The sequence below is a fragment of the Nelumbo nucifera genome, chromosome 3 (assembly GCF_055504915.1).
Source record: "Nelumbo nucifera cultivar China Antique chromosome 3, China Antique-T2T, whole genome shotgun sequence".
NCBI lineage: Eukaryota > Viridiplantae > Streptophyta > Magnoliopsida > Proteales > Nelumbonaceae > Nelumbo > Nelumbo nucifera.
In genome coordinates, this window is record NC_142651.1 from 2,426,954 (window position 1) to 2,453,060 (window position 26,107).

The window sequence follows — 26,107 nt, forward strand, 5'->3', positions numbered from 1 at the left end:
ATACGTCTTCTACACCTTGGCTTTTCACACTACATATCTAAAATTGACCTTGATGCCACAGCTACAGCTACAGCTTGGTTCTGACTTTGGCTTTTGGTACGAACTACGAACTACCAAGGTCCAAAAAGGACGACGTCATTACACTTGTTTTTCTGAAGCACACTACTGTATCTAGATTTCAGATTCCGAACCCAAAATTCGCAAGCCCTAGCAAACTGCAAACACCCCAGATATTGAAGATATAAATGTCTCAACTCAACTCTACCCAAATGGTTCTTGGATGATAATGATGTGATGGAGCGAAAGGAATGAATCAACGAGGGGTCTCATCTTTTTTCCAGCTGGGATTTCCTTTACCATGTATGGCCAAGTTAGCATTTTTATTCTCATTACTATTTTTGGTTGAATGAGGCTGTTGTATTATTATTTATGATGGGTGAAATCAACACATCGATCGCCGGGTGCCACATCACCTCGGATACCACAGGACCTGCATGAGAAACCTCCGAAAGCATTGTCATTAGAACGGGTCTATGTATCCTCAAGTGACCTCGCTAGATCGTCTACAATGGTCAAATCAAAGTCACTCAACACATCAGTTCCACCTCGAGCCTCTCGAGATATCAGGCAACCCAAGCACAAATTGATGTTTGAGTAGAATGACTCCGACTTGCCACATCAGCATGGGGATGCATTTTCCATGCAATTAACGTTTTTGAGATCCTCGGGAACATGTCCAGCAACTGACGGAAATGACAAACGGTTCATCTGGAGATCGCTCCCATGAACCCTTAAAAATCCATACATCAAGATCCATTACTTCTGAGAATCTTAAGAGCATTTTGATCATCCCCCAACTCTATAATAGAGGGGTGCGCCTTCAGAGAATACATACTCTGATAAGGTATTCTAACTCTCATTGCTTTCTAACTTTCCTTCAACCCATCCAGCTCGACACTAACTTAATCGTAAAAGCCTCCTTGCCTGATGTCACAATTTAGACTCTTTCACATCCTCTATTTTGCAAGGTTTGGGCCGCTCAATGCTTTCACTGGAAGCTCTCCCAGCTTATCAATCATTATCAATTTCCATTCTTAATTAATAATTTTTTAAAATAAAATATAGATAATACCAACCCAACATGGCGCCAGCCCCGCTGCCTGCCTCGTGCCTCCTCTCAATTCAAGAAATCAAGGGACTGGTGGAAGAATCGAGGTCGTCGTCTCTTTAACTCTTTTTTTTTTTTACTTATTGGTAATCCAAATGTGCAGTGAGTAACTAATAATGAAGGGAAAAGGAAGGGGATTATTTTGGGCTGGCAGTTGGCAAGCAGTTAAAACTTAAAACATACATCCACCTCCCCGAGCCCGAAGGCGGCAGGCCTCGCCATATACTCCGAATCCGAAGTGAAGTTTAAAGAAGGAAAAGCGAAACGAAACATCATATGCGGCAGCAATTATGTTGTCTCATTTCTAATTGCCTATTGCGGTTCCACCTTGCCATTTTTCTTTTTGCATGTTTCTTTTTTTTTTTTTTTTCTAATCCTCTCCCGACTAACACCGTTTTTTCTATTTTTTTTCTCGCCTTTTGTTTGGTCTTCTTCAACCCCCTTTTACATTATTATTATTATTATTATTATTATTATTATTATTATTATTATTATTATTATTATTATTATTATTATTATTTATTAAAGTGCGAAAAGGGAATTTGAGACGTTGCCACAACTGTTGTAGTGAGATAATGATTTTAATAAATACAAAGGTTTAATTTGGCACCTATGAAGTAATAAACAGCTTCCTACCGTAACCAAACACATATAATAATAGCAGGGGGATTGCCACTACTGTATATATCTATATATAAATGGGCCTTGTAGCTATCACTTACCATCATAATACCTAATGTGAGTTATAGGCGATTAATAATTCCCAACCCAATGAATTAATCAAGTTTGAGGGGGAGAGAGAGATTGAACAGGTGAAGAATATATGAAAAATGATTAATGCTCACTCAGTATATGATAAAAATAATACTTCAATGTATCTAATTTAATTACTTAACTAATAATACCATTAGTTTTATTTTTTTGAATTTAATGGCATTTGCTGATTTGGCAGGTTGTAACGGACAGCGGTGACTTGGAATCGTTGGTAAGTTCTCTGACTGAGATGTAGGGAGACCTGCGATCGAATCCCGCAAAAGGTTGGACCGGCCTTGGGGGCTTTACAACCTTTACATTGGGCAATTATCCAGGCGTGTACTATGGGTTACGTAACTGAACACGTCAGTCAATCCCAGCCCTTTATCTTGCCCATCGTAGAAAAGTTATTATGAGTCGTTTACTTTTTCAAAGATAGAAAAAAAAAATAGCATCCCATCATCCCATGAAATCAATCTTCAAGCTTTAGAGAAAAGGCAAAAGTCCCATCAAGACATAGCCGATGCAAAAAAGGTGAGGAAACCTCCCCTCTCGGTCTCTCTCTCTCTCTCGAATTGGGATCTGCAGCATCTGCTACTCACATCGACCTCACAAATACATCAATCCGTGTACTGGGAACATCTCCCATGAATAATAATCCATAAGTATCCGTGTTTGATTCAGCTGAGCCAGATCAGAATGTAGTGAAGAAAATGAAAAGAAAAAGTAGAAAAACAGGAGGAACCGAGGAAGCGAGTAAAAAGTCTAAACGGCTAAAAGTTGCCAGTTGCCATCCCATCATCTAATCTAGTAGTTCTAAAATGATGATCCAATCATGATACACCACGTCTGCTTCTTATACATGGGTCCTACGGTTCATCATGACGTGGCGTTCCTTGATTGGCCCTATCCTATATCCTCCAGTTTCCCATAGAAGAATCCAACTGTTCAATTAGAGTAGTTGTAGTACTACCACTACTCAGCTAAAAGCCTAAAACTAATAAGACCCCCTTCCCTCTTCTTCACTCCGATTCCCCAGAATTGCATTATTATTATTTTGTTGATTCTTGTCTTGTCGCTGCCCGGCAGTGCCGCTATTCATCGTCTCGTCTCTCCTCACTCTTTCCTCCTCTCCGCCCTTCTATTCCTTCCCTGATCCCTCTCTCTCTCTAGGTCAGACTACAAACCCTAAATTCCCTAATTTGCTAGTCTATCCCAGAATCAAGTGAACAACAATCATCATGAAATTACTCGAAACCGACCATCTCCACCTCTCAACCCAGCTAATCTCCTCTCTCATGCAGGAGATACCCCATATTCAGATCTTCAGAGGCAAGTGGTCTATAATCAGAAACAAGCTAGAAAACCTCCCAACTCAACTTAAAGATCTCTCCGACTTCCCCAACTTCTATTCCAACCCTCTCTCTCTTGACCTTGTCCAATCTGTCTCCCAAACCCTAACCGACACTCTCGCCTTGGCTAACAAGTGCAGAATCTCCGCTTTGACCGATGGCAAGCTCAGAACCCAGAGCGATCTCGACTCAGTCGCTGCCAAGCTCGACCAGCACACCAGGGATTGCGAGCTCTTGATTCGCAGCGGCGTTCTTCAGGACACAAACGCCGGTCCTGGGTGCGCCACCACGACGACTTCCAAGCGTGAAGTGGTCCGAGTCGAAGCCAGAAACTTGATAACTCGTTTGCAGATCGGGAACGCGGAGGCTAAAAACGCTGCCATGGATTCCTTGCTTGGATTGCTCCAGGAGGATGATAAGAACGTCCTAATCGCCGTCGCACAGGGTGCGGTTCCAGTTCTTGTTCGGTTACTTGATTCGAGCTCCCTGGAGATCAAGGAGAAATCCGTTGCGGCGATTTCGAGGATTTCGGTTGTGGATTCCAGCAAGCATGTTTTGATTGCCGAAGGGGTTCTACTACTGAATCATCTGATTCGGGTTCTTGAATCGGGAAGTGGGTTTGCAAAGGAGAAGGCTTGTATTACCCTTCAAGCTCTCAGTTTCTCCAAAGAGAATGCGAGAGCCATTGGGTCTAGAGGCGGGATTTCTTCTCTTCTGGAAATTTGCCAGGCCGGAACGCCTGGTTCTCAGGCCTTCGCCGCTGGGGTGTTGAGAAATCTTGCTACATTCGCCGAAATCAGGCAGAATTTTATCGAAGAGACTGCGGTGCCGGTTCTTATTGCGCTTTCGACCTCAGGAACTGCAATTGCCCAAGAGAATTCGATTGGGTGTTTGTGTAATTTGGCTTCCGAGGATGACAATTTAAAGCTCTTGGTTGCTCGAGAAGGTGGGATTGGGTGTCTGAAAAATTTCTGGGACTCGGCTCAGACGGCTCGGAGCCTTGAGGTTGCAGTTGGGTTGTTAAGGAACTTGGCGTCTTGTAGGCCCATTGCCGACGTTCTTGTTTCCAACTGGTTCATATCTCGGCTTGTGGGTGTGTTGAGTTGCGGGGTTTCCGTTGTGAGAACCACAGCTGCCAGAGCCGTGTTTGTGCTTGGGTATAACACCAAGGCAAGGAAAGACATGGGAGAATCTGGATGCATTCCCCCTCTGGTTAGGATGTTGGATGCCAAGGCGGTTGAAGAGAGAGAAGCGGCTGCAATGGCCTTGTCGTCTCTATTGCTCCATACAGGTAATAGAAGGGTTTTCCGCAAGGACGAGAGGGGGATCACCAGTACAGTTCAGCTTCTCGATCCTTTAATACAGAATTTGGATAAGAAATATCCAATCTCTGTCTTGGCTTCCATCGTACAGTCTAGAAAGTGTCGGAAACAGATGGTTGCCGTAGGGGCTTGTGGTTATCTGCAGAAACTTGTTGAGATGGAGATTGATGGAGCAGTGAAACTTCTCGAAAGCCTGAGTCGGGGTAAGCTATGGGGCGTATTTGCCAGAACATAAGACGATGAAAGAGTTATGGAGACAACCATCATGGATAGTGTTGGGGTGATTCCTTTGTTGATCTGTATGTACCATATTTTGTGTTTCAATTTACAATTTTTGCTCTGTTTTATTGCTCTTCCTAGTCTTGGTTAGGAAAAGGTAAATGTTGTTATCCACTTACCCTAATCGCTGATGTATATCTCTGTGTAGAGTTAGATTCTTGGTTTGTTCACCAAACTGGATTTAAACTTGTTTTTCCTTCCTAAACACCCAATAAATAATTAGTAATATTGTGTGCCTCCTTGGTTTCATGCTTTTCTTTTATACCATTCCTTTACTACGCAAAGGACCAAGAGAATTGAGTTATTTTTTCTTTTCCATTCTGATCTTGATGGATTAGATTTATATAGCTAAACGGGTAAGTCATCCCAAATGTTGGAGAAATTCATTAAAGGAGTTCGATTTAACTCCATTTTTTTCGGGTAGAAGATATAGCTCCAATTTAGATATCCCTAGTTACTGTCCATCCCGTCAGGTCCCAAGCTTTTCGTGTGTACTTTACCTTTTATTCCAGATTCTGTTCTTTGTGTTTGCCTGTTTGTTCGAGGGGATTTGCAAATTAATGACTTGTCAATAAGGATCAAAAGATAGATTAAGAATACAGAAAAGGAGCTCCAACCTCTGATACACTGGGAAGATGTAAGATTGATTTTATTCTACTCTCCAACATGATCTCTTCTTTGTATGTCCAGTCGACATTCAGGTCAAGTGTAGAGATATTAACTCGTGTTGTGTCTTGTGTGACTGCTACTTGAAAGGATTATTATTGCTTCTTGAAATGGAAGCAATAAAACCTGAATATGGTTAGCTGAAGCCTTCTTTTCAGGTTGTAGAGAGAAAAATGTAAATGAGCTCATTTTTTTGCATAAAACCTGAATATGGTTAACACTCTGGAAAGGATCCATTTTACATGGAGCTGTACAGATGATGTATATCTTAATTTTTTCTCGAGTCTGGATGCTTTACTGAAATTGTTCAATTGAGAAGGAAATTTTGAACGTCCAGTGGAATTACATTCAGCACATGACATGTTCAGACGGTTAGTTCAGACCCTTCTTGGTGGATCCACTCCACCTCCAAAATGGGTTAGTATTTGAAAATGGTGGGTCTTTGATCATGTGAGTCTGTCCTCCAAAGTGCCAAACACACACCATGCTATTATGTTAGTTGTTGTACATTTAATAGATGGAAGCAACAAACTCTTGTGTTACACTGCAGTGCCACCCTGACTAATTCAGAGCCAGAAACAGAGCAGAGTATCGAGTGCTTGTTGGATTTTGTTGAAGTATATGAATTGAGTTGTTGGCAAGTAACACAATTAGGTGAATCGAGAAAACCTCCCTCCCTATATGCGAGTCTGGCACAACCGCACAGGTAATTTGTCTCCAGAGAATTTCTTTACCTCACTATATTCCAGTGTCCCTCCCATCCCATGGGCCACGGTTTACATGGATCATGGATGTGGTATCTTTCTGGCTAATCCGACAATGAAAACCACAATACGTTGCTGCCGATGTTCTTCTGGAGATCCTAACTTCCACCGGGTTAAAAATGGTCCTTTTTAAGTTGTTTTGACTTATTTATGGTCTTAGTAATGAAAATTTTCACACAGTACATTCGCTAGCTTCTTATGATGTGTAGGGGCGTCAACGGACCGGTTGTGGGTTATACCCCATCCGGACGGACCAATAAAACATATTGAATTGAATCAATCCAAACTTAATGGTCCAATAGACTAATCCATCTGTAATGGATTTATATTGAATTGGGTTGGATTGAATCAATATCAATATCAGGTCCATTAATTACAGGTGTCAATGGGACCAGGTCTTGGTTGGAACCAATCTAAATTAAAGTCAATTTGAATAGATTGAATTGTCCAGACATTGAATTGGACTGGTTCAAAATAGTCCAGAGTTGAAAGTATTCATCGGATTGGATTGGACTTGATCCATCTGTAATGGACTTATATGGGACCAGATCGGATTAGACAAAATCCAATCCAATTGACACCCCTATTGATGGGGTCATGGCCATGGATGTCTATACGGACTGGAAAGGGGCAAAGTATGTATTGGGTTCTAATGATGTACAATCTGGTGCTCTCGGCTAGTAGACAGCTCGGTTGTTGGGCTGGTAAGGTTGTCTGGTCGAGCTACAAAAAAAATATATTAGAGTGTCTGGGTTGCTTTGCCCGGGATGGGCATTTCGATACTTAAGTCGGCGAGCTAGTAATTGTTTGCAAGAAAGCAAGAGAGTAGTGGTTAGAGAGCTAAAACGTGCGTACCTTGTGAGGTTGGAGGTGAGGCCCTTATATAGGTAAACTATTGTGAGCCTCACAAAATGCGTCTAGGATCTCTGACTCATCTAGTTCGGAGGTGGTTTTACGCCTAGAGGTACGCTTATCCAATCTCACCCGAAGCGGGTTGGGTTATAATCGGCTCTTCTGGCGTCACATCGTGACCCCGAGGAATTCAAAGGCAATAGCCCACTAAAGGGGGAGGTCACTCGGCACGTTAGGCAGGTCGCTAACCAGAGTTGGGTCAGATCAAAGGGAGCAGGTCGCCTATTACGCCGACCTGAGGTCTCGCCTAGCTATTCGCAGTTCAACCTACTGGAGTGGTGTCGAGGTCGTTGATGCAGCTATGAAGAGTTCGAAGTGCTCTTGGGTTCTGCTTTCGTGGTGCCGAGATGTCACTATGTCGTTCTGCAATGCTACATGTCACGATATTATTAGAGGACCAAATTACCCTTCATTAGTTGCCCCCACTCCCGAGTCCGACGTGATCAGTCTAGTGAGGGAGTAATCTTAACCCGATGTGTTTTGGTTTGAGTTTCATCCTCGATCATGGTCCGACCAATGGCTTGAGATTGGGTTGGTTCGATTGGTCCAACTTAGGGAGTGGGAAGCTATCCTTTGGGTAGCCTCTGTTGAGGTTGGTGTAGTCAACGCACATGCGCTATTTGTCGTTAGCCTTCTTCACGAGCATTGGATTTGCAATCCAAGTCGGATATTGGACCTCTCTAACGAAGCCTGCTGTGAAGAGCTTCCCTACCTCCTCATCCACTACCCTCCACCACTCCTAGGCGAGGTTCTTTTTTTTTCTGTCAGACTGGTTTGAATTAAGGGCCAACAATCAGCCTATGAGTTATGACAGAGGAGTCTATGTCAAGCATTCCTGCTACTAATCAAGCAAAAACATCTAAATTATTAATTAAAAACTTAGTAGTTCAAAACGTAGAGGCGGGCTCCAATCTTCACTACCTTCATGGAGTCAGTATCAGAGACTGGCACTACGAAGGCATCCTCCATGGGGTGAGCTCTCTCGTTGCTATTCTCCAGAGGTGGCACCAAGTCGACGCTGGCAGTTTACTTTCCTTTGCCTTTGAGCGCAGCCACATGGAGGTTGGAGGGTTCAACTCGACTGCGTTACTTCAAGTTGAGAAACTCGACCTCCCAACGCTAGTCAGTGTGTCGAACGCCATTAACTGCCGCGATGAGTTGGACGGTCGGGTCGAGGTTAGAGATCTGTAACCACTCCAGTTTGAACCGCTTGATGTAATCTTGGAGCTTCTTGTTGGCTCACTGGACCACGTGTAGTAAACAAGTTGCCGACTTCGGGCACCGCTTGCTCGTCACAAAGTGTGTGGTGAAGAGGTTGGCAAACTGATTCCAACTCTTAGTGGAGCCTGCAGTCAGCCCAAGTACCACATCCGAGTTGTGCCCTGGAAGTGGTCAGGAAGGCCATGCAGAGGCTTGCGTTGTTGGTCCCGTGTAGCTGCATCAAGGCATGGAAGCTATCAAGATGGTCGACTAGGTCGGTGGTTCCATCATAGGACACGAGGCTGGGGGCCTTGAAATCCTTAGGTCGTGGGGCCATGAGGATTTCCATGGCTAGTGGTGAGGTTCAGGTCACCGACTATGTAGATGAGGTGCCAACTTAGCTCACCTCCTTCTTTTCTTCCTCTTTCTTCTCCGCCTCCTTGTTGCCATTCGTAGCGAGGCGGCTCCTTCCTGTATTGCGGCATCCATGTCTGCAATGCCTTCTTCGAGACCCTTCAGTAGAGCTGGTAGCCTCAAACGCCACAGCTTGGGTTGATTCCATAGCAGGAACCTGATTCTGGTCATCATGACAGCGAGGTGGGTCCAATACTTGGTTCTGGTTCTGATTCCTATTCTGGTCGCTAGGTTGCTAGTTCTAGTTAGCATTCTTCCTCGTGGCCAGATGTTGTTGGTGATGCTGTTGTTTCGTCCCTGCTAAGGCGGCAAAATGACTTACCCACGTTCTCATTTGCAAGTCAATCCCACAGACAAACTACACAAGCTTGTTGAACTGGTGACCATCAATTCCAACAGGAACCACAGAGGGCTCAACCGATGGAAGAGGTACATTCACAATGGGCGGAGGGCAGTTAGGGTTTTGCATGACATGGACGCCCGGTAAGGTTAGGGGCGCAGTGAACTACTCGATAGTAACAGAGGGGACGTCAGTATGCATAGTGTGCTAGTCTTGCCCCCCTTTGACTGCTTCGTCAACACATACGTTGTTGTTGGAAGATGCCATTGAGCTTGTAGTTAGAAAGGGAGTGTGAGAATACGACTTTTGTGTAGTGTTCCCATTGACGGCACCAATTGATGATGCACAATCTAATGCTTTCTGTTGGCAGATAGCTTAGTTATCGGGCTAGTGAGATCGCCTAATCGAGCTGCAAAAATAACAGGTCAAAGTGTTCAGGTTGCTTGACCCGGGGTGGGCACTCCGATGATTAAGTCAACGAGCTGGTAATTGTTTATGAGAAAGTAAGAGAGCTAGAGAGCTTAGAGATCCAAACCGCACGTACTTTGTGAGCTTAGAGGTGAGGCTCATTAAACGCGTCTGAGATCTCCGGCCTATCTGGTTTTGAAGGTGGTTTCACGCTTGGACGTGGACTATGCGTAAGCGGGTAACACTTATCCAATCTTTGCCGAAGCGGGATGGATGGTGATGAAGGGAAATTTGGCCCGACCTCGCGATCGCCCGACACGTGGTAAAGACAAGCAGCTCGGGACAGTAGAGCGCCCGAAGCGAACATCGGAAACAAGTCCAAGCTCACTACCGAGCCCGAACTCCAGACCACTGTACTGAGTCCGAGCTCCCTGTTAAGAGCGAGCTCCCTGTTAAGGGTCCGAGCTCCCTAAGTAAGAACTCGAGCTCCCTAAGTCCGAGCTCCCTGTTAAGAGTGAGCTCCCTGTTAAGAGTCCGAGCTCCCTAAAGTCCGAGCTCCCTATTAAGAGCAAGCTTCCTACTGAGAACCCGAGCTCCCTGCAAGGAGCACGAGCTATACTGGGCCCCAAGCCTCACAAAGCTGACCCGAGCTGGCCCATGGCAGCTCGGAACACTCCAAACCGAACTCAAGACACCTCGCTCGCCACTCCAACACTTCACTTCCGAAACACCAGGCCGACCAAACGTACCCGACACCAAGGACGTCCGTATCCAAGGGCGACGCGCCTGACTGATTTGGGATCTGACGCCTGACAGCCGCATTTCAAACGGCTTCCTGCTACCACCACCTGCAACTGTCGTCACTAGCTGCAGAGACGGCTCCGACAAAAGGAACAGTGGCGGTTCTGCCCGGCCAGAGGAAATGACATCCGAACTGGCAGGAGTTCAGAAGTAATCATGCCCGACCTGATGAGAGCCTGGAAGTGAGTGCGCGAGGCGGTTATAAAAGGCTTCTACCCCCCAGGAACGAGGTATGCTAACTTTCGCGCTGTCTGGTTTATCTTGCCTTTGAAGGATTCTAACTTGAGCTTCGGAGCCCTTACGCCGGGTTCTCCCCGGAGCTTCCCTTCTCCTTCCATTTCAAGTCCCTGTTACTCAGTTCAGAAGCAAGATCATCGACAGCTAAGACCGGCCAGATTGCGCACCATCAATTGGCGCCGTCTGTGGGAAACGCTTCAAAAGGCCTCCCTCCAAAACTTTCATACCCTTTTCTTCTTCTCTGAGAAACTCAATACTCATGGCCTCATCCAGCAACGCCGGACGCGGCACAGAGACAAACACCACCGGGGAACAGCCCCAAGTTCCCGTGGTGTGTGTTGGGCAGTTCACCATCCCCCTCTCGGTGGATGGAATCCCCAATCTGACTACGCCACAAGCAGTGGCGCCTGTAAGCCTACCTTCCGCAAACATCCCCTTCCCTCTTCCCATCGAGACTACCTTCACTGAGCCAACCGCCGTCCCCCTGGCAGCTAGCCAAAATCGGTTGGACGACTTAATGCAGTGCATGCGGGCAATGCAAGCCCAGATGCAGCAGTTCCAGCAACACCAGCTTCACCAGCACCAAGTGTTGCACAACCTCTCCCAATACCACTATCAACAGCAGTTCCCCCAACTGACACCGAACCAACCACTACTTCCACCGCGCCACCCTGCCCCGAAGCCAGTCAAGGCCTCTCCGCAGGATGGGCGCCTCCACCAAGGAAAGGCCTCTAGGCCCCTGAATCCCCCAAACAGCCAGGCCTCGTCCCCAGGCCGGAGAGAAAGAAAAGTCATCCCCGCCTCGCGGCTCACAGGCGGATCGGGAACCTCGCCCACGAGGTCGGCACCTCGGGTCTCCAAACCGAAGTCCCCACTGGTGGAAAACCGATTCGGCGCACTGGCAGCAGCGGACTACCAGCACTCCGAGCCCATCGAGCTCGGCAACACGGAGGCCAGCAGCGCCAGTACAAGGCCCACTCAGCAGCGAAGGCGCCGTCGAAGTCGACGAACCGCCACCCGCGTCCTATCCGAGCTCAGAGGCAAAGGCGAGACGAGCTTGGACGAGGTAGGAGTTGCCCCGATTCTCTCAGTTCCTTCCCCCCTCGCCTCAGAACTCCTGGCAGTCCCCTTGCCCAGAGATTTTAAGCTCCCTCCCCTAGACAAGTATGACGGGTCCTTCGACCCCAACGACCACGTGGACGCTTTCCCGTCCCAAATGCACCTCGCTAGAGCCAACGAATCATGCATGTGCGCGGCCTTCACCACCACCCTCAAGGGGGTAGCCCGCACTTGGTACAGGAACCTGGCCCCCGGATCGATAAAGTGTTGGGCTCAGTTCGTGCAGGTCTTCACTGCACACTTTGTCACCAGCAAACGGTGCCCCAGAGCAGAGGAAAGCATCTTCGGGGTAGTCCAGAGGGAAGGAGAACCCATACGGGGCTACATCAAGCGATTCAATGAGGCATGCTTACAGATACCGTGGTTAGACCCCGCGGTGCAGCTCGCCGCAGCAAAAAGAGGGGTGACGCACAAGGAGTTCAAATGGCACATGGTAGCCAACCAGCCCGCGACCGTGGCCGAGTTCCTCAAACTCGCGGACAAGTTCATGAGAACGGAGGAGGAAATCAACCAGCGAACCGAGGGCGGAAACGAGAAAAGAAAGAGGGACGGCGAGCCCTCTAGCTCGGCCGACCGAAGAAACCCGGCCCGGGACCCAAAACCGAACCAGTCGTTCTGAGCTCCCCTGCCAGTTCGGACGGATTACACGCCCCTGAACACGAGGCGGACCGAGATCCTAATGACGATCAAGGACGCCCCATACGTGAAATGGCCACCTCGCCTAAAGGGAAATCCGAACGAAAGAAACAAGAATTTGTATTGTAGTTTCCATCGGGACCACGGTCACAGTACCGAGCAGTGCAATAACCTCCGAGACGAGATAGAGGGGCTCATCCGTCGCGGATACTTAAGAAACTTTGTACAGCACAACAATAATAGCAATAAAGCGGATCAGCCGGGCGAACACTTAAAGGACGCTCCCGAGACTAGCAGCAGGCCTGCCGAACCGATGCAGCGACAGCCTCCGGCAGAAAGGCCTGTTCGGGGAACCATCCATGTAATTGTGGGAGGTTCGGTGGTGGCAGGATGCACATCAGCGGCAGCCCGGACCTCAGTTCGCGAAGCAGTCCTCGAGGAGCGGAACCCCCCGAAAAGGCCGAAGACCGAGGAGCCGATCCTCTTCACAGAAGACGACGCGCGGGGAGTTCGCTACCCTCACGACAACGCACTTGTCATTAAACTCAGGATCAGCGACTTCGAGGTTAGGCGCGTGCTCGTAGATTTAGGCAGCTCGGCGGACATCCTCTTCAAGTCGGCGTTTGATCGGCTACAGCTGCCAAGGAGCGAACTAAAACCTACAAGCACTCCCCTGGTGGGCTTCAGCGGGGAGGAAGTCAGGCCCCTTGGAAAAATAACGGTGCCCGTTGAAGTCGGCACGTGGCCTTGTGCGGTCAGACTCAACCACGATTTCCTGGTGGTCGCGACCCCCTCCCCATACAATGCCATAATAGGACGGCCAATCACGCATATCCTGCGGGCGGTGGTCTCCACCTACTATTTGGCCATGAAGTTCCCTACGGACTTCGGTGTGGGGGTAGTGCGGGGCGACCAGCTCGAGTCCCGCAAATGCTACGTTGCCGCCCTAAAGGGCAAGTCCAAGCCGGCCGGCGACCTCGATTTGGAGCGGCCTACGGAGCAAGGCGAAGAACGAGCCTCGCCAACAGAAGAAACAGTCGCAATCCCGACCTCACCTGCGGACCCAGCTCGCGCACTCCAGATTGGTGCTTCTGTCAAAGAACCCCTACGGGCCGAACTGGTAAGTTTTTTACTCCAAAATTTAGATATTTTTGCATGGTCCGCGCCCGATGTGCCCGGTATTGACCCTAGTCTTATAACTCACAAACTTAACACTGACCCTTTAGTCAGACCCGTTAGACAGAAGAAACGGAACTTAGCCCCGGAGCGCTGGAAAGCGGTCGACGAGGAAGTCGAAAAGCTCCTCGCGGCAGACTTCATAAGGGAAGTCAATTACCCGAGCTGGGTGGCCAACCCTGTGCTGGTGAAAAAGGCGAACGGCAAGTGGCGCATGTGCATCGACTACACCGACCTGAACCGAGCTTGCCCAAAAGACTGCTTCCCCCTTCCTAGGATCGACCGCCTAGTGGACGCGACCTCGGGACCTGAATTGCTAAGCTTCCTGGATGCCTACTCAGGCTACAACCAAATCCGGATGGACCAATCCGACGAGGAAAAAACCAGCTTCCTAACTGAGTTCGGTCTATACTGTTACAAGGTCATGCCCTTCGGGTTAAAAAACACCGGGGCAACCTTCCAAAGACTTGTAAATAGGTTGTTTCAGCCCTTGATCGGCACAAAGATAGAGTGCTATGTAGACGACATGGTCGTCAAAACACAGTTTTCACAAGAATTAATACAAGACTTAGATTCTGTCTTCCAAATCCTGCGTCAGTATAACATGAAATTGAACCCCAACAAATGTGTCTTTGGCGTCACCTCGGGCAAGTTCCTGGGCTACGTTGTCAATCGACGCAGCGTCGAGGCCAACCCAGACAAAATAAAAGTCATCCTAGATATGAGACCACCTCGGAAAATAAAAGAAGTCCAAATGCTAAACGGCCGCATAGCCGCTCTAAGCCGCTTCATGTCCAAGTCGGCAGATCGCTGCCTACCCTTCTTCAAAGCAATCAAAGGCAAAGGGTTCGAATGGACCCAAGACTGTCAGCTCGCGTTTGACGAGCTAAAAGGCTACCTAGCCAGTGTGCCAACCTTAGCTCAGCCCGAGGAAGGCGAAGTCTTAGAACTGTACCTCTCGGCTAGCGACGAGGTGGTTAGTTCGGTACTAGTAAAGGAGGCAGACCGGGTCCAACGACCCATATATTATGTGAGTAAAATCTTGCAGGGAGCAGAGACAAGGTACCCGCAGATAGAAAAGCTAGCGTATGCCCTGGTGGTAGCAGCACGGAAACTCCGCCCGTACTTCCAGGCCCACACCGTCATCGTCCTGACCGACAAACCTCTGAGACAAGTTTTACTCAAACCCAAGGTTTCCGGCAGGCTGACGAAGTGGACCATCGAACTCAGCGAGTACGAACTCCAGTACAAGCCAAGAACTACCATCAAGGCCCAAGCCTTGGCAGATTTTATCGCAGAATGCACGTTTAGCCTCGAAACCCCGGAGCCGGTCAAGCCTGAGATCCCCAGTTCGGGCAAACTCGGAGCTCCCAAGCGCGAACTGGGATGAGGAGCCCTGGATCCTTCACGTAGATGGCTCCTCGAACCAACAAGGCAGCGGGGCTGGAATAGTGCTACGCGGCCCGAGCGGAACAAAACTGGAATACGCACTATGCTTTGAGTTCGCGGCATCCAACAACGAGGCGGAGTACAAAGCACTGATTGCCGGGCTAAACCTAGCGCACGAGGTCGGAGCAAAGCACATGGTTATCTGCAGTGATTCCCAGCTCGTGGTCAACCAAGTTACAGGCGAGTACGAAGCACGCGGGCTCACTATGATTGCGTACTTGGCAAAAGTAAAGGAAGCTCTGCTCAACTTCTAGTCACACTTCATCAAGCAAATCCCGAGGTCAAAGAACGCTGGGGCCGACGCCCTGTCCCGACTGGCTAGCATGAGCCACAACGCCAGGAGAACCATGTACGTAGAGGACTTACCTCGGCCCAGCATTCTCGGTGGGGCAGAAGAGGTCGCTCCCGTCACCGAAGCAGAGCCGAGCTGGATCGACCCACTCGCGAGCTTCCTGTTAGACGGAACCCTCCCCGCGGACCACAACGCAGCCAAGAGGGTGCAGCGCCAGGCAGCCAAATACGTCATGATAGACGAACGGTTATACCGACGATCCTACACGCTCCCCTATCTGCGATGCTTGCGCCCAGCCGAAGCCGAGCTAGTACTCCGCGACATCCATGAAGGCTTATGCGGCGGACACCTGGGGGCAGAGCCCTCGTCCAAAAGGCACTTCGACAAGGATACTACTGGCCAACGATGAAGATAGAGGCAATCGGGCTTGTCAGAAAATGCGACAAGTGTCAGAAGCACGCCAGCATCCACCATCAGCCTGCCGCCGACCTCAAATACCTCACCAGCCCATGGCCCTTCGCCTAATGGGGGATCGACCTCCTGGGGCCATTCCCACCAGCGACAGGCGGAAGAAAATTCCTAGTGGTGGCAGTAGATTATTTCACAAAGTGGATAGAAGCTGAACCCCTGGCAATAGTTACAGCCCGAAACATACAAAACTTCTTTTGGAAGAACATTGTATGTCGCTTCGGGCTACCTCGGGTACTGATCTCCGACAACGGCAAACAGTTCGAAGATATCAAGTTCCAAGAATGGTGCCGAAGTATGGGAATTAGTCAGAACTTCACATCGGTCGCACACCCACAGGCAAACGGCCAAACATAAGTAATGAATAGAGCCATCCTCCGCGGACTGAAAGCGCGATTGGACCGAGCCAAAGGTTTGTGGGCAGACAAACTACCAAGTGTTCTATGGGCACACCGAACCACGGAAAAAACCGCCACAGGTGAGACCCCCTTTAACCTCACATACGGCACCGAGGCAGTAATCCCGGTGGAAATCGAAGTACCTACGTTGCGACTAGAAGCGTACGACGAACAAACAAACGAGGGCGAGTTACGCACCAACCTCGACCTACTGGACGAAGTGAGAGACCTCGCACACATCCGAACTGCGACCTACCAACAAAAGGTAGCTCGGTATTATAACGCGTGAGTAAAAAAGAGGAACTTCTGCGTCGGCGACCTGGTTCTCCGTAAGGTCATGGTGCCCGAACCCGGTGTAGGGAAACTTGGACCAAACTGGGAAGGTCCCTACAGAGTAAAGAAAGCACTCACTGGGGGAGCATACGAGCTCGGAACCCTAGAAGGAAAACGAGTACCCCGAGCATGGAACGTTGTCAACTTGAGAAGGTACTACCTATAGGCCACCAAGTACCCCGAAGACATTTCATGTCAGAAAACGAATTGAAGGACCGAAATGGTCAGTTCGGCAAAAAATATAGCTCGATGACAGGACAACCAGTACATGAACAAAAAGCCATTTCATTTCAGAATAGATGTGTACATTCAAAAAAAAAAAGGTGTACATTTCATTTCACAAGTCAGGGGCCACTTCATCAATATCAGAAGCCACTTCGACAACGCCCGAAGGACCTGCCTCCCCCTCGGAGTCCGGTTCGGCATCCGCAGCATTAGCCATCTCATGAGTGATGCGCGAAATGGATATGGCGCTGGTATCGAGGTCGGGGTACGTATTCCGGATCATCCACCGACTTAGCTTGAAACCCCTCCTGTAGGAGTCTACCATCAGATCATCGAAATCCGGCGAAGCAATGTAATCACTGACAGACTTCTTCTTCGCGTCTTCGATGCCTTGAGAGAAGATCTGAGTCCTCTCCCTGATATCCTCCTGAAGATACTCGACTTGGTGCTCCAGGTCCAGCTTTATTTCCGCCATACGCTTCACCACCACTCCCATGGCCTCGGCATCCCTCTGAGACCTCGCCTGCCTAGACCGCGCAAGGCGAGCAGCAGCCTCAGCAGCACGAGCATTCTCCTCGGCAGTCCGAGCAGCCTCCTCGGCAGCTCGCGCCTGCCTCGAGCATTTCTCCACCTGGTTCACCAAGGCGTGAATGGAAGAGTTCACCTATCAAAGGAAAACGGGATCAAAGAAACGAATAAAAGAATAAAAGCCGAGCTCTAAAGAAGGGAGCACTTACCACCATGGCATGAGTAACGGCACGGCAAGCCACTTGGTGCAGTGGGAGCTCGGTCCACGCCGCAACTTCCTCGGGAAACATCCCCTCCTTACTCCGTTGAAGAGCATGAACAGGCGACAGCACGCTCCTGAAGTCCCCCGGGGCCTCCGAGCCCGACGGCCCAGCTCGCATATGGGCAGACTCGGAATAGGCGGGAGCCCCGTGTGTGTGGTTTCAGCATACGGAGCCCCCGCCAGCTCCTGCATACGAGGAACCATCTCGGACTCCTCTGCCGGATAATCAGGCACCTCGGGCTCCGCACCCTGGGATGGCTCGGTGCGAGCTCGCTTAGCCACCCGCTTTCTCCTCTTCATGCCCTGGAACAAGTGCCCACCTCGGGTCCCTCGAGAGTCCATCGTACCTGCGAAAAGGAGTTCGGCATCAGTAAGATACGTAAAAGAAGAGCAAGACAGGATCACTAGGGAAAGAACCTACCCGAACTCAGGCCCGCAGCAATAAGCTTGGCCTCCGTCAGATACCATTGACAATCCAGCCCAAGCCACGCCCATTGCCGGAGGCCCTTCGCCGTCTCCTCATCAAGTGTGATGCCGGAATCAGGAGCGGCCATCCCCCAGCCGGTCTGAAACGGCCACCCCAGCGCACTTCGCACCCCGAAATAGTTTCGCTTCCACGCCGGGACCTTATTGGGGAGTCCATCTAAGAGCTTGAAGCCCGGGCGAGGGGACAGGTAGTATGCCCGCCTACGCCCAGGAAGGGGACCGACTTTCTTTTTCAGCATTAAAATGGAAGAGAAAATCTCAAGATCCAGAGGAAAGTTCTCGTCGCAAAATAAAGAGATCGTTCCCACTAAGTTCCTAATAGAGTTCGGGTGAAGCTGGCCGACCGTCACACCGAAGTGGTTTAGGACCTCGACAAGAAGAGGGTGGAAGGGCAGTCGCAGCCCCACGGCGAGCTGTTCCCGGAAAATCACGATCTCATCAGGACCGTGTTCCCAAGGGAGGCTGCCCGTAGGGATAAAGTAACCGTACTCACTGGGCAAGTCGTAGTAGTCTACAAGGGTTTGAAGTTCCTCAGGCATCATAGTCGAAGGGCCGAACTGATCTACAACCCGACCACGACGGGAGGTGGACGCTGACCCACTCGAAGCACCTCGGGCTGTAGGCCCGATCCCTTCCTCAGGACCTACATCGGGCTCACTTGAACTACCGAGGGACGCAAACTGGTTCGTAGAACCTACATCAGACCCGATTGAACAGTCTGAACCCTCCAAACCAGACATCGGGAAACGGAACGGGATTCCAAAAGCACTCACCCGGGAAGAAGACTGAAGCAGACCACGAAAGCTCGAACAAGCAAGGAAACCTGGGACGCGAGCTGAAAAGCCTGGACGCGAGCTGAAACTTAGGCTCGAGCTCAAGATGTACAACAGTAGCAAGGACGCCCCCCCCCCCCCCCGCGCGCTATTTATATCCACAGCGGCCGGAAAGCGACGGCCCAGATCGAAGCCAATCCAACGGCCCACAGCCGCGCTAAGCCGCACGTCTTCCAAGACCAATCAATGCACGTCTTTCCGAAACTGATGGAGCGTCACGCACGTCTTGTTAGAGGACAGGTGTCGGCACGCGTCTTCCCGAAACTGACGGGGTGTCGGCGCACGTCTCCTCGCAATAAAAGCGTCTGCAGCGCAACTCCCGAACAACTGCCGTCACGACTCCCAAACGCGCGCCCTTTTTTGAAAATCAAATTAGAGCAAGCGCGCTCGGCATGGACCAAAACCCTCCTGCTACCTTGCAAACTCCCCGCGCCAAGACGGGACCGTTGTCGCAGGGAGTGGGGGGCAATTGATGAAGGGAAATTTGGCCCGACCTCGCGATCGCCCGACACGTGGCAAAGACAAGCAGCTCGGGACAGTAGAGCGCCCGAAGCGAACATCGGAAACAAGTCCAAGCTCACTACCGAGCCCGAACTCCAAACCACTGTACTGAGTCCGAGCTCCCTGTTAAGAGCGAGCTCCCTGTTAAGGGTCCGAGCTCCCTAAGTAAGAACTCGAGCTCCCTAAGTCCGAGCTCCCTACTAGGAGCCCGAGCTCCCTGTTAAGAGTGAGCTCCCTGTTAAGAGTCCGAGCTCCCTAAGAACCCGAGCTCCCTAAAGTCCGAGCTCCCTATTAAGAGCAAGCTTCCTACTGAGAACCCGAGCTCCCTGCAAGGAGCACGAGCTATACTGGGCCCCAAGCCTCACAAAGCTGACCCGAGCTGGCCCATGGCAGCTCGGAACACTCCAAACCGAACTCAAGACACCTCGCTCGCCACTCCAACACTTCACTTCCGAAACACCAGGCCGACCAAACGTACCCGACACCAAGGACGTCCGTATCCAAGGGCGACGCTCCTGACTGATTTGGGATCTGACGCCTGACAGCCGCATTTCAAACGGCTTCCTGCTATCGCCACCTGCAACCGTCATCACTAGCCGCAGAGACGGCTCCGACAAAAGGAACAGTGGCGGTTCTGCCCGGCCAGAGGAAATGACATCCGAACTGGCAGGAGTTCAGAAGTAATCATGCCCGACCTGATGGAAGCCTGGAAGTGAGTGCGCGAGGTGGTTATAAAAGGCTTCTACCCCCCAGGAACGAGGTATGCCAACTTTCACGCTATCTGGTTTATCTTGCCTTTGAAGGATTCTAACTTGAGCTTCGGAGCCCTTACGCCGGGTTCTCCCCGGAGCTTCCCTTCTCCTTCCGTTTCAGGTCCCTGTTACTCAGTTCAGAGGCAAGATCATCGACAGCTAAGACCGGCCAGATTGCGCACCATCAGATGGTAACCAACTCTTTCGACGTGGCATCATGACCCGGGAAATTTGGAGGTGATAGCCCACTTAAGGGAGAGGTCGCTAATTGGAGTTGGATTAGATCGGTGGAAGTAGGTCGCCTCTTACGCCAACCTAAGGTCTTGCCTAAGTGTTCATAGCTCGGCCTACCAGAGTGGTGTTGAGGTTGTCGATGCGATTGTAAGTTTCCAAAGTGCTCATGGGGCTTGCTTAGGTAGTGGCGAAATGTCACTCTTCTATTCCACAATGCTATGAATCATAATATCATTGGAGGACCAAATTACCCTCGTTAGGTTCGACTAATTCGATTAACACCTAGTCCAATTTAATATTTTTTGGTGGTGGTGATTGTTTTGGATGACGATTAGTCAATATGGTGGAGTCGAGGGATTAGGGCCCAAGCCGGCCCAGACCAGGGCCTAACATGTAGGCCAACCCTTCCTTTTGCCGGGCCCACAGATACGATAGTTCATTGAAGAGGTCTCCAGTCCACATTGAACATTGGACGATTGTGAGTAGTGTGATTTATTCTTTATAATTTTTGAAAAATAATATTATGATGACCACTGTAAATAGTATTCAAGGGTGAACATGACATACATATTAAACAATCTTTATTTTCACATTTGCAACAGAAAAACCAAGAATATTTTGATAGTGCATTAATGTCATATTTAATTAATTTAACCGAGCAAGAGTGGGATCTGCTGCACTAAGTGCAATATGTGGCATGTGTCTCATTCCGGTATATATATAATCACCCCCATTAGACAACACGTATAATGAATGGGATAAGTGTCATGGCCACAGATGAAAGGCATATTACATAATTAAAGAAGCTTGTTGTAAGCTCTGCAAGGGCCAAAGGGGTTGGGATGTGCCATTGCCATTTCTTAACAATAATGATATTCCCAACAGGCGTAAAATTCCCCCTTCCCATTCCCAAGCACGATTCTTATGCCCAAAATAATAATAATAATTGTTCACAATTAGGGATTCTGCAAATTTGCTGCTTTAGTTGTTATAAATATGTTGAAGTTTGGTATGGAGAGAGTTATAAAAAGGGATTCTGTTTTTTATCTTCTCAATCTTCCGTTGTTTTTAACTATGTGCTTAGATTAATGATTTTCTTAGACCATGGGGTATCTTAGGTTACGGAGATGAGTCATTTGTGGAGGAGGTTTGTTGGTTGAATCACTTTCCTCCTTTTTTTGGAATAGGTAATTTTCTGTTTCATAAACAAAATTGCATTAGCATGTTGACTAACTCTCTAAAATTGCCTCAATTTTAGTGGTCCATTCCATGCATCATGCATGGTATCTTGTTCTTGTTAATTCTCATGCTACTCTAATACTCTTTCATATGATACCGCCAAAAGATTGTCCCAACAAGATAACGAGTTTTTTTTTTTTTTTTCATTTGCTATATTGCATTTGCGTCGAATACTTTCCAATCATAAGTTGTACTACATATGATTTTTTTTTCTTTTTCCATTTGAATTTGAAAATCAGATGACTTCTTGGTGATGATTCCTAAAACAAATTTTTTTATCCAGACACATACTTTGCCTGCCCTATTCACAAAGAAAAAGGGTTTAATAATGTGAACCCTCCATACATGTAGAAACGTATTGTTTTTCAATTCAAATTTAATTATAAATCAAATATAATCTCATTTTCTAAATCAAATATAAAAATCCCAATCAATAGGTCTCTAGCTGGTTGTTATGGGTTTGGGGGATGGATTAGGATTACTTTTCATTGTGTAGCCAAAAACAGGAAAAGGGTAAAAGACTATGTTTGGTTTGAAGGAAAAGGGTAAAAACCCCAATCAATTGATCATTGAACTTCATTACAATGGATACTTTAATTAAGGCTATGTTTGGTTTGAAGGAAAAGGTAAGGAAAGGAAGAGTAATGTAGGAAAACCTATACAAGATTTGTAAACATTTCCCTACCTTTCTTTTCCTTTTCTTACTTTTTCCTTCAAACCAAACACAAACCTAAGGGATGACTTTATGTAGTCCCACTTCTAGAAATGCCACCTAACCATCAAAAAGTTTTAGAAGAAAAGGCATTGTAAAATGTTGAAAATTTTAAGGAGTATAAACATAGAAAATGAAACTTTGAGCACAATAATACAATTCCCATGTGTTTGTAGAAGGTATCAGATAGACATTCGAATTAATCTTCTATATATTTCCACAACACATACCCAAGATTTCTTTGTTTTCTCAAACCACTAATAATCAATTTCTTTTATATCACTCCAATGCAAGGTCAAAGATGGTGTTTGTGTCTTGGAACGCACACAAACTCGGAGAATCATTTTAAACAAATAGTTGGTGACCATATCTCTGCATTTGATGTTTCAGCTGGGAAGAGAGAGAGAGAGAGAGGGTCTAAGTGTGATAGTGACGTGCAATGCTTTGTTTGGCTGCGTTTTCGAAGGATGCAAATGGAGTGTAAATTAAATCCCGGTTCAGGGTAAATTTGCACTCTGTTTCACTCTGTGTTTTGCAATATCGCATTTATGCATTGACAAATGACAGAAAAATGGCATATACTTTATTGGAATTTGTGTTTGCATCCATTGCAGCTAAAAGTTTGTTTGATAAGAAGGTAAATTTGTCGGTGCAAATCTAACCCAACTTTGCAATTTATATAAACCGTTTTACACTCTACATATTTGCATTCACACTTATTCGCATCATTTCCAAACACAGCCTTTTGAAAATTTGAATATAAATGAAGGTTAAAAGAGTCACAAGAATCTTTAAATTCAAGGTATGTTTAAGTCAATTTCTGAATCTCATAATATTTTTGAGTCATTTATCCAAAAAGAAAAAAAAAATCAAAATACTTTCAAGAATTACCAAATGATAAATGAGTCTCCTAATTTAGTTTCAAAGTGCCACAAAAAAAATATATATTCAACTTAATTATAGGTTTGACTATGATACCTGAAAGACATGACATCAGAAATGATTACAGCTCTTCAATTGATATAATAAAAAAATTGATCAATAAGGTGATTTTCATCAAAATTCAAGGAAATAATTTAATTGATTGAAGCTCTCCCCATACCATAGTCTTTCAGGTGCCTTTGTAGAAGGCCGATACATAGGGGAAAACATTTTCATTGTTCAAGAGATGGTTAGTGAAATTAATAGACGCTCTATGGGAGGAAACATAGTTCTTAAACTGAACATGACTAAAGCTTATGATAGGCTAAATTCAGATTTCCTTCAAAAAACTCTTTATAAATTTGGATTCAATGATTCTTGGATTGATCTAATTAAACTAGGAATTTGTAACTGTTGGTTCTCTATCTTGATCAATGGATCCCCAATAAGCTATTATAAATCTTCAAGAGATTTGCGCCAAGGTGATCCACTATCTCCTAGCCTATTTATAATTGCTGAAGAAGTTTTAAGTAGAGGGCTCAACAAAATTTATCACAATGGTTATATAGAGTTTTTTAAAATGCCAAGAGATATTGTCCAAATCTCTCATAATCTGTTTGCAGATGACACGATAGTCTTTGTATGAGGTCTCAGAAGAAGCCTGAAAAATCTTATGGAAATTCTTAATGTTTATGAAGAAGCTTCGGAGAAGATGCCGAGGCAAAGAATTGAGATGATCACCCAAGTGACAGGATTTTCAAAAAAATCACTCCCTTTTAAGTACCTAGGAGCCCCAATTGGAAGGAAGAAATTAAGAATAAGGGATTTTGATCCGTTCATTGGTAAAATAAGAAAGAGGTTAAAAGGCTGGAAAACAAAATTACTAACTACTGAAGGCAATCGTACTTTTATTCGGAGTGTGATTCAAAGTATGACCATTCATGTTCTGAGTACAAGTCCCCCTAAGAAAGTAAGTCATAATATTCACAAAATTTTTGCATTTCTATGGGGAGACTCTAAGTACGGGCCAAAGCACCATTGGATAAATTGGGAAAGAATCTGCAAACCCGTGGAAGAAGGTAGATTGGAGATCAGGTCTTTATTTGAGATCATCAAAGGTTTTCAAATGAAAGCCTGTTTCAAGCTAATCCAAAATGATTCTAGTTGGGCAAATTTCTTTCATTTAAGATATCTAAATGATAGACCTCCTGGTCTCATATCAAATCATATATCTTCATCAAAATTCTGGAAAGAAATATGTGAAGTCAGTGATCAGACTGCAATGAATAGCAAATGGATTGTGGGCCGAGGAAATATTTCTTTTTGGTACCACAATTGAACTAGTAAGGGTCTCCTATCGAACTTAATGATTCCGGAGGATATAATTGATTTTAAAATCTGCGATGTTATCACCGAGGATGATTCATGGAATTTCCCAGATTCTCTTAATGTTAATCAAAACATCCAAGAAATTGCTATAAATTTGGAGGTTGTAATTTTAGAAACAAATGACAGGCTAGTTTGGACTTGCACAAATAGTGAAAATTTCATAGTTGGATCAGCTTGGAATCTCATCCGATCACAGAGTACTCAAGTAAATTGGTCAAGGAATGTTTGGAATTCGGGTATCCCCACTAAGATCTCCATGTTTATGCGGCGCTTTCTTAATAAAGCAATCCCAGTGGACGTGGCTATCAAACAAAAAGGCATAATGCTAGCCTCTAAATGTAGGTGTTGCAGAGATGCTAATGAAGAATCATTTGATCACCTTTCTTCAAATGGAATCTTAGCTACAAAATGCTAGAAGTTTTTTGCAGGAAAATTTGGCATTCCTATTCACTCCATGCAACACATCAGAGATCGTATCCTAGATTGGTGGAGTATTTGCAACACTAACTCCCATCGCAACCAAGTTCTTAGGGAACGGCTTTCGATGATCATTTGGGAAATCTGGGTAGAAAGATGTAGAAGGATCTACAATGGTAAGACTATCCCTGCAAGCCAGGTAATCGAACGTATCATAAACTGGTTGGTTGAAATTGATAAAATTATCTCATTATCCAATACTGAAGACGTAAATGATTGGTGGAGAATTGGTATCCCAATCCCCCCCAAGCCCATCAGACCAAAACTGTACAAATGGGTAACGTGGCAAGCTCCTACACGTGGAAAGGTTAAACTAAATAGTAATGGGACTTGTTGAGGAAACCCAGGTATAGGAAGTGGGGGAGGTCTGATTCGTGATGAGGAAGGCACATTTATCAAATCTTTCGCAAGCCCTTATGGTTTATGCACCTCCCTTCAAGCAGAAATAAAGGCGCTTCGGGATGGAATCAAGACTTGCATTAATCATGGTTAATTATCTTAATATTGAGATTGAATGTGATAACTCTACAGTGGTAAGCCTTTTCAATTCATCCGTTATCCCATGGAGTATTCATTACTATGTAGTAGAAATTAAAAGGTTTCTTGACTTCTGCAACTTCTCTTTAAAACATGTGTACTGTGAAGCGAATAGACCAGTAGATTGCTTAGCTAAAATGGGCGGGTTGCTGAAGGATTCACTAGTTTCAACGCCATTTCACATACCCCAGATCAGGTAAGAAAGTTAATTTTTGAAGATCTTATAGATCTACCCAATTTAATAATTAGATAATCTTATTTGTATTTTCCTTTTGGGCTGGGCTGAGAGACTTAGGTTCAGAGATTTGTATCTTGGGTTTGGGGCAAGGCGGGCTATGTCCTCCCCTGTAATATCTTTTTATATTTGATATTAATTAATAAAATTTTAAGGTGGCCACTAGACCTGTTCATGGGCTGGGCCGGGCCGGGCTTTTACTCATCATTAATGGAAATACGTTAGGCCCGAGCCCGAGCCCGGCCCGACCAACAGGCCTATAACTTAGGCCCGAGCCCAGCCCTGATAA

At 46.9% G+C, this 26,107-nt stretch overlaps 1 protein-coding gene across 1 annotated transcript; it reads left to right on the forward strand.

Moving 5' to 3' along the window:
* The first annotated feature begins 2,880 nt into the window (after positions 1–2,880).
* Positions 2,881–5,111, forward strand: LOC104592787 (ARM repeat superfamily protein). Its single transcript, XM_010252269.3, has one exon. It carries the CDS (start codon positions 3,163–3,165, stop codon positions 4,828–4,830), a length of 1,668 nt encoding a protein of 555 aa, XP_010250571.1. The 5' UTR covers positions 2,881–3,162; the 3' UTR covers positions 4,831–5,111.
* The last annotated feature ends 20,996 nt before the right edge of the window (positions 5,112–26,107 follow it).

Excerpts from the sequence above, each read along its gene's own strand:
- LOC104592787 (XM_010252269.3), top strand. The coding sequence starts at position 3,163 with ATGAAATTACTCGAAACCGACCATCTCCACCTCTCAACCCAGCTAATC.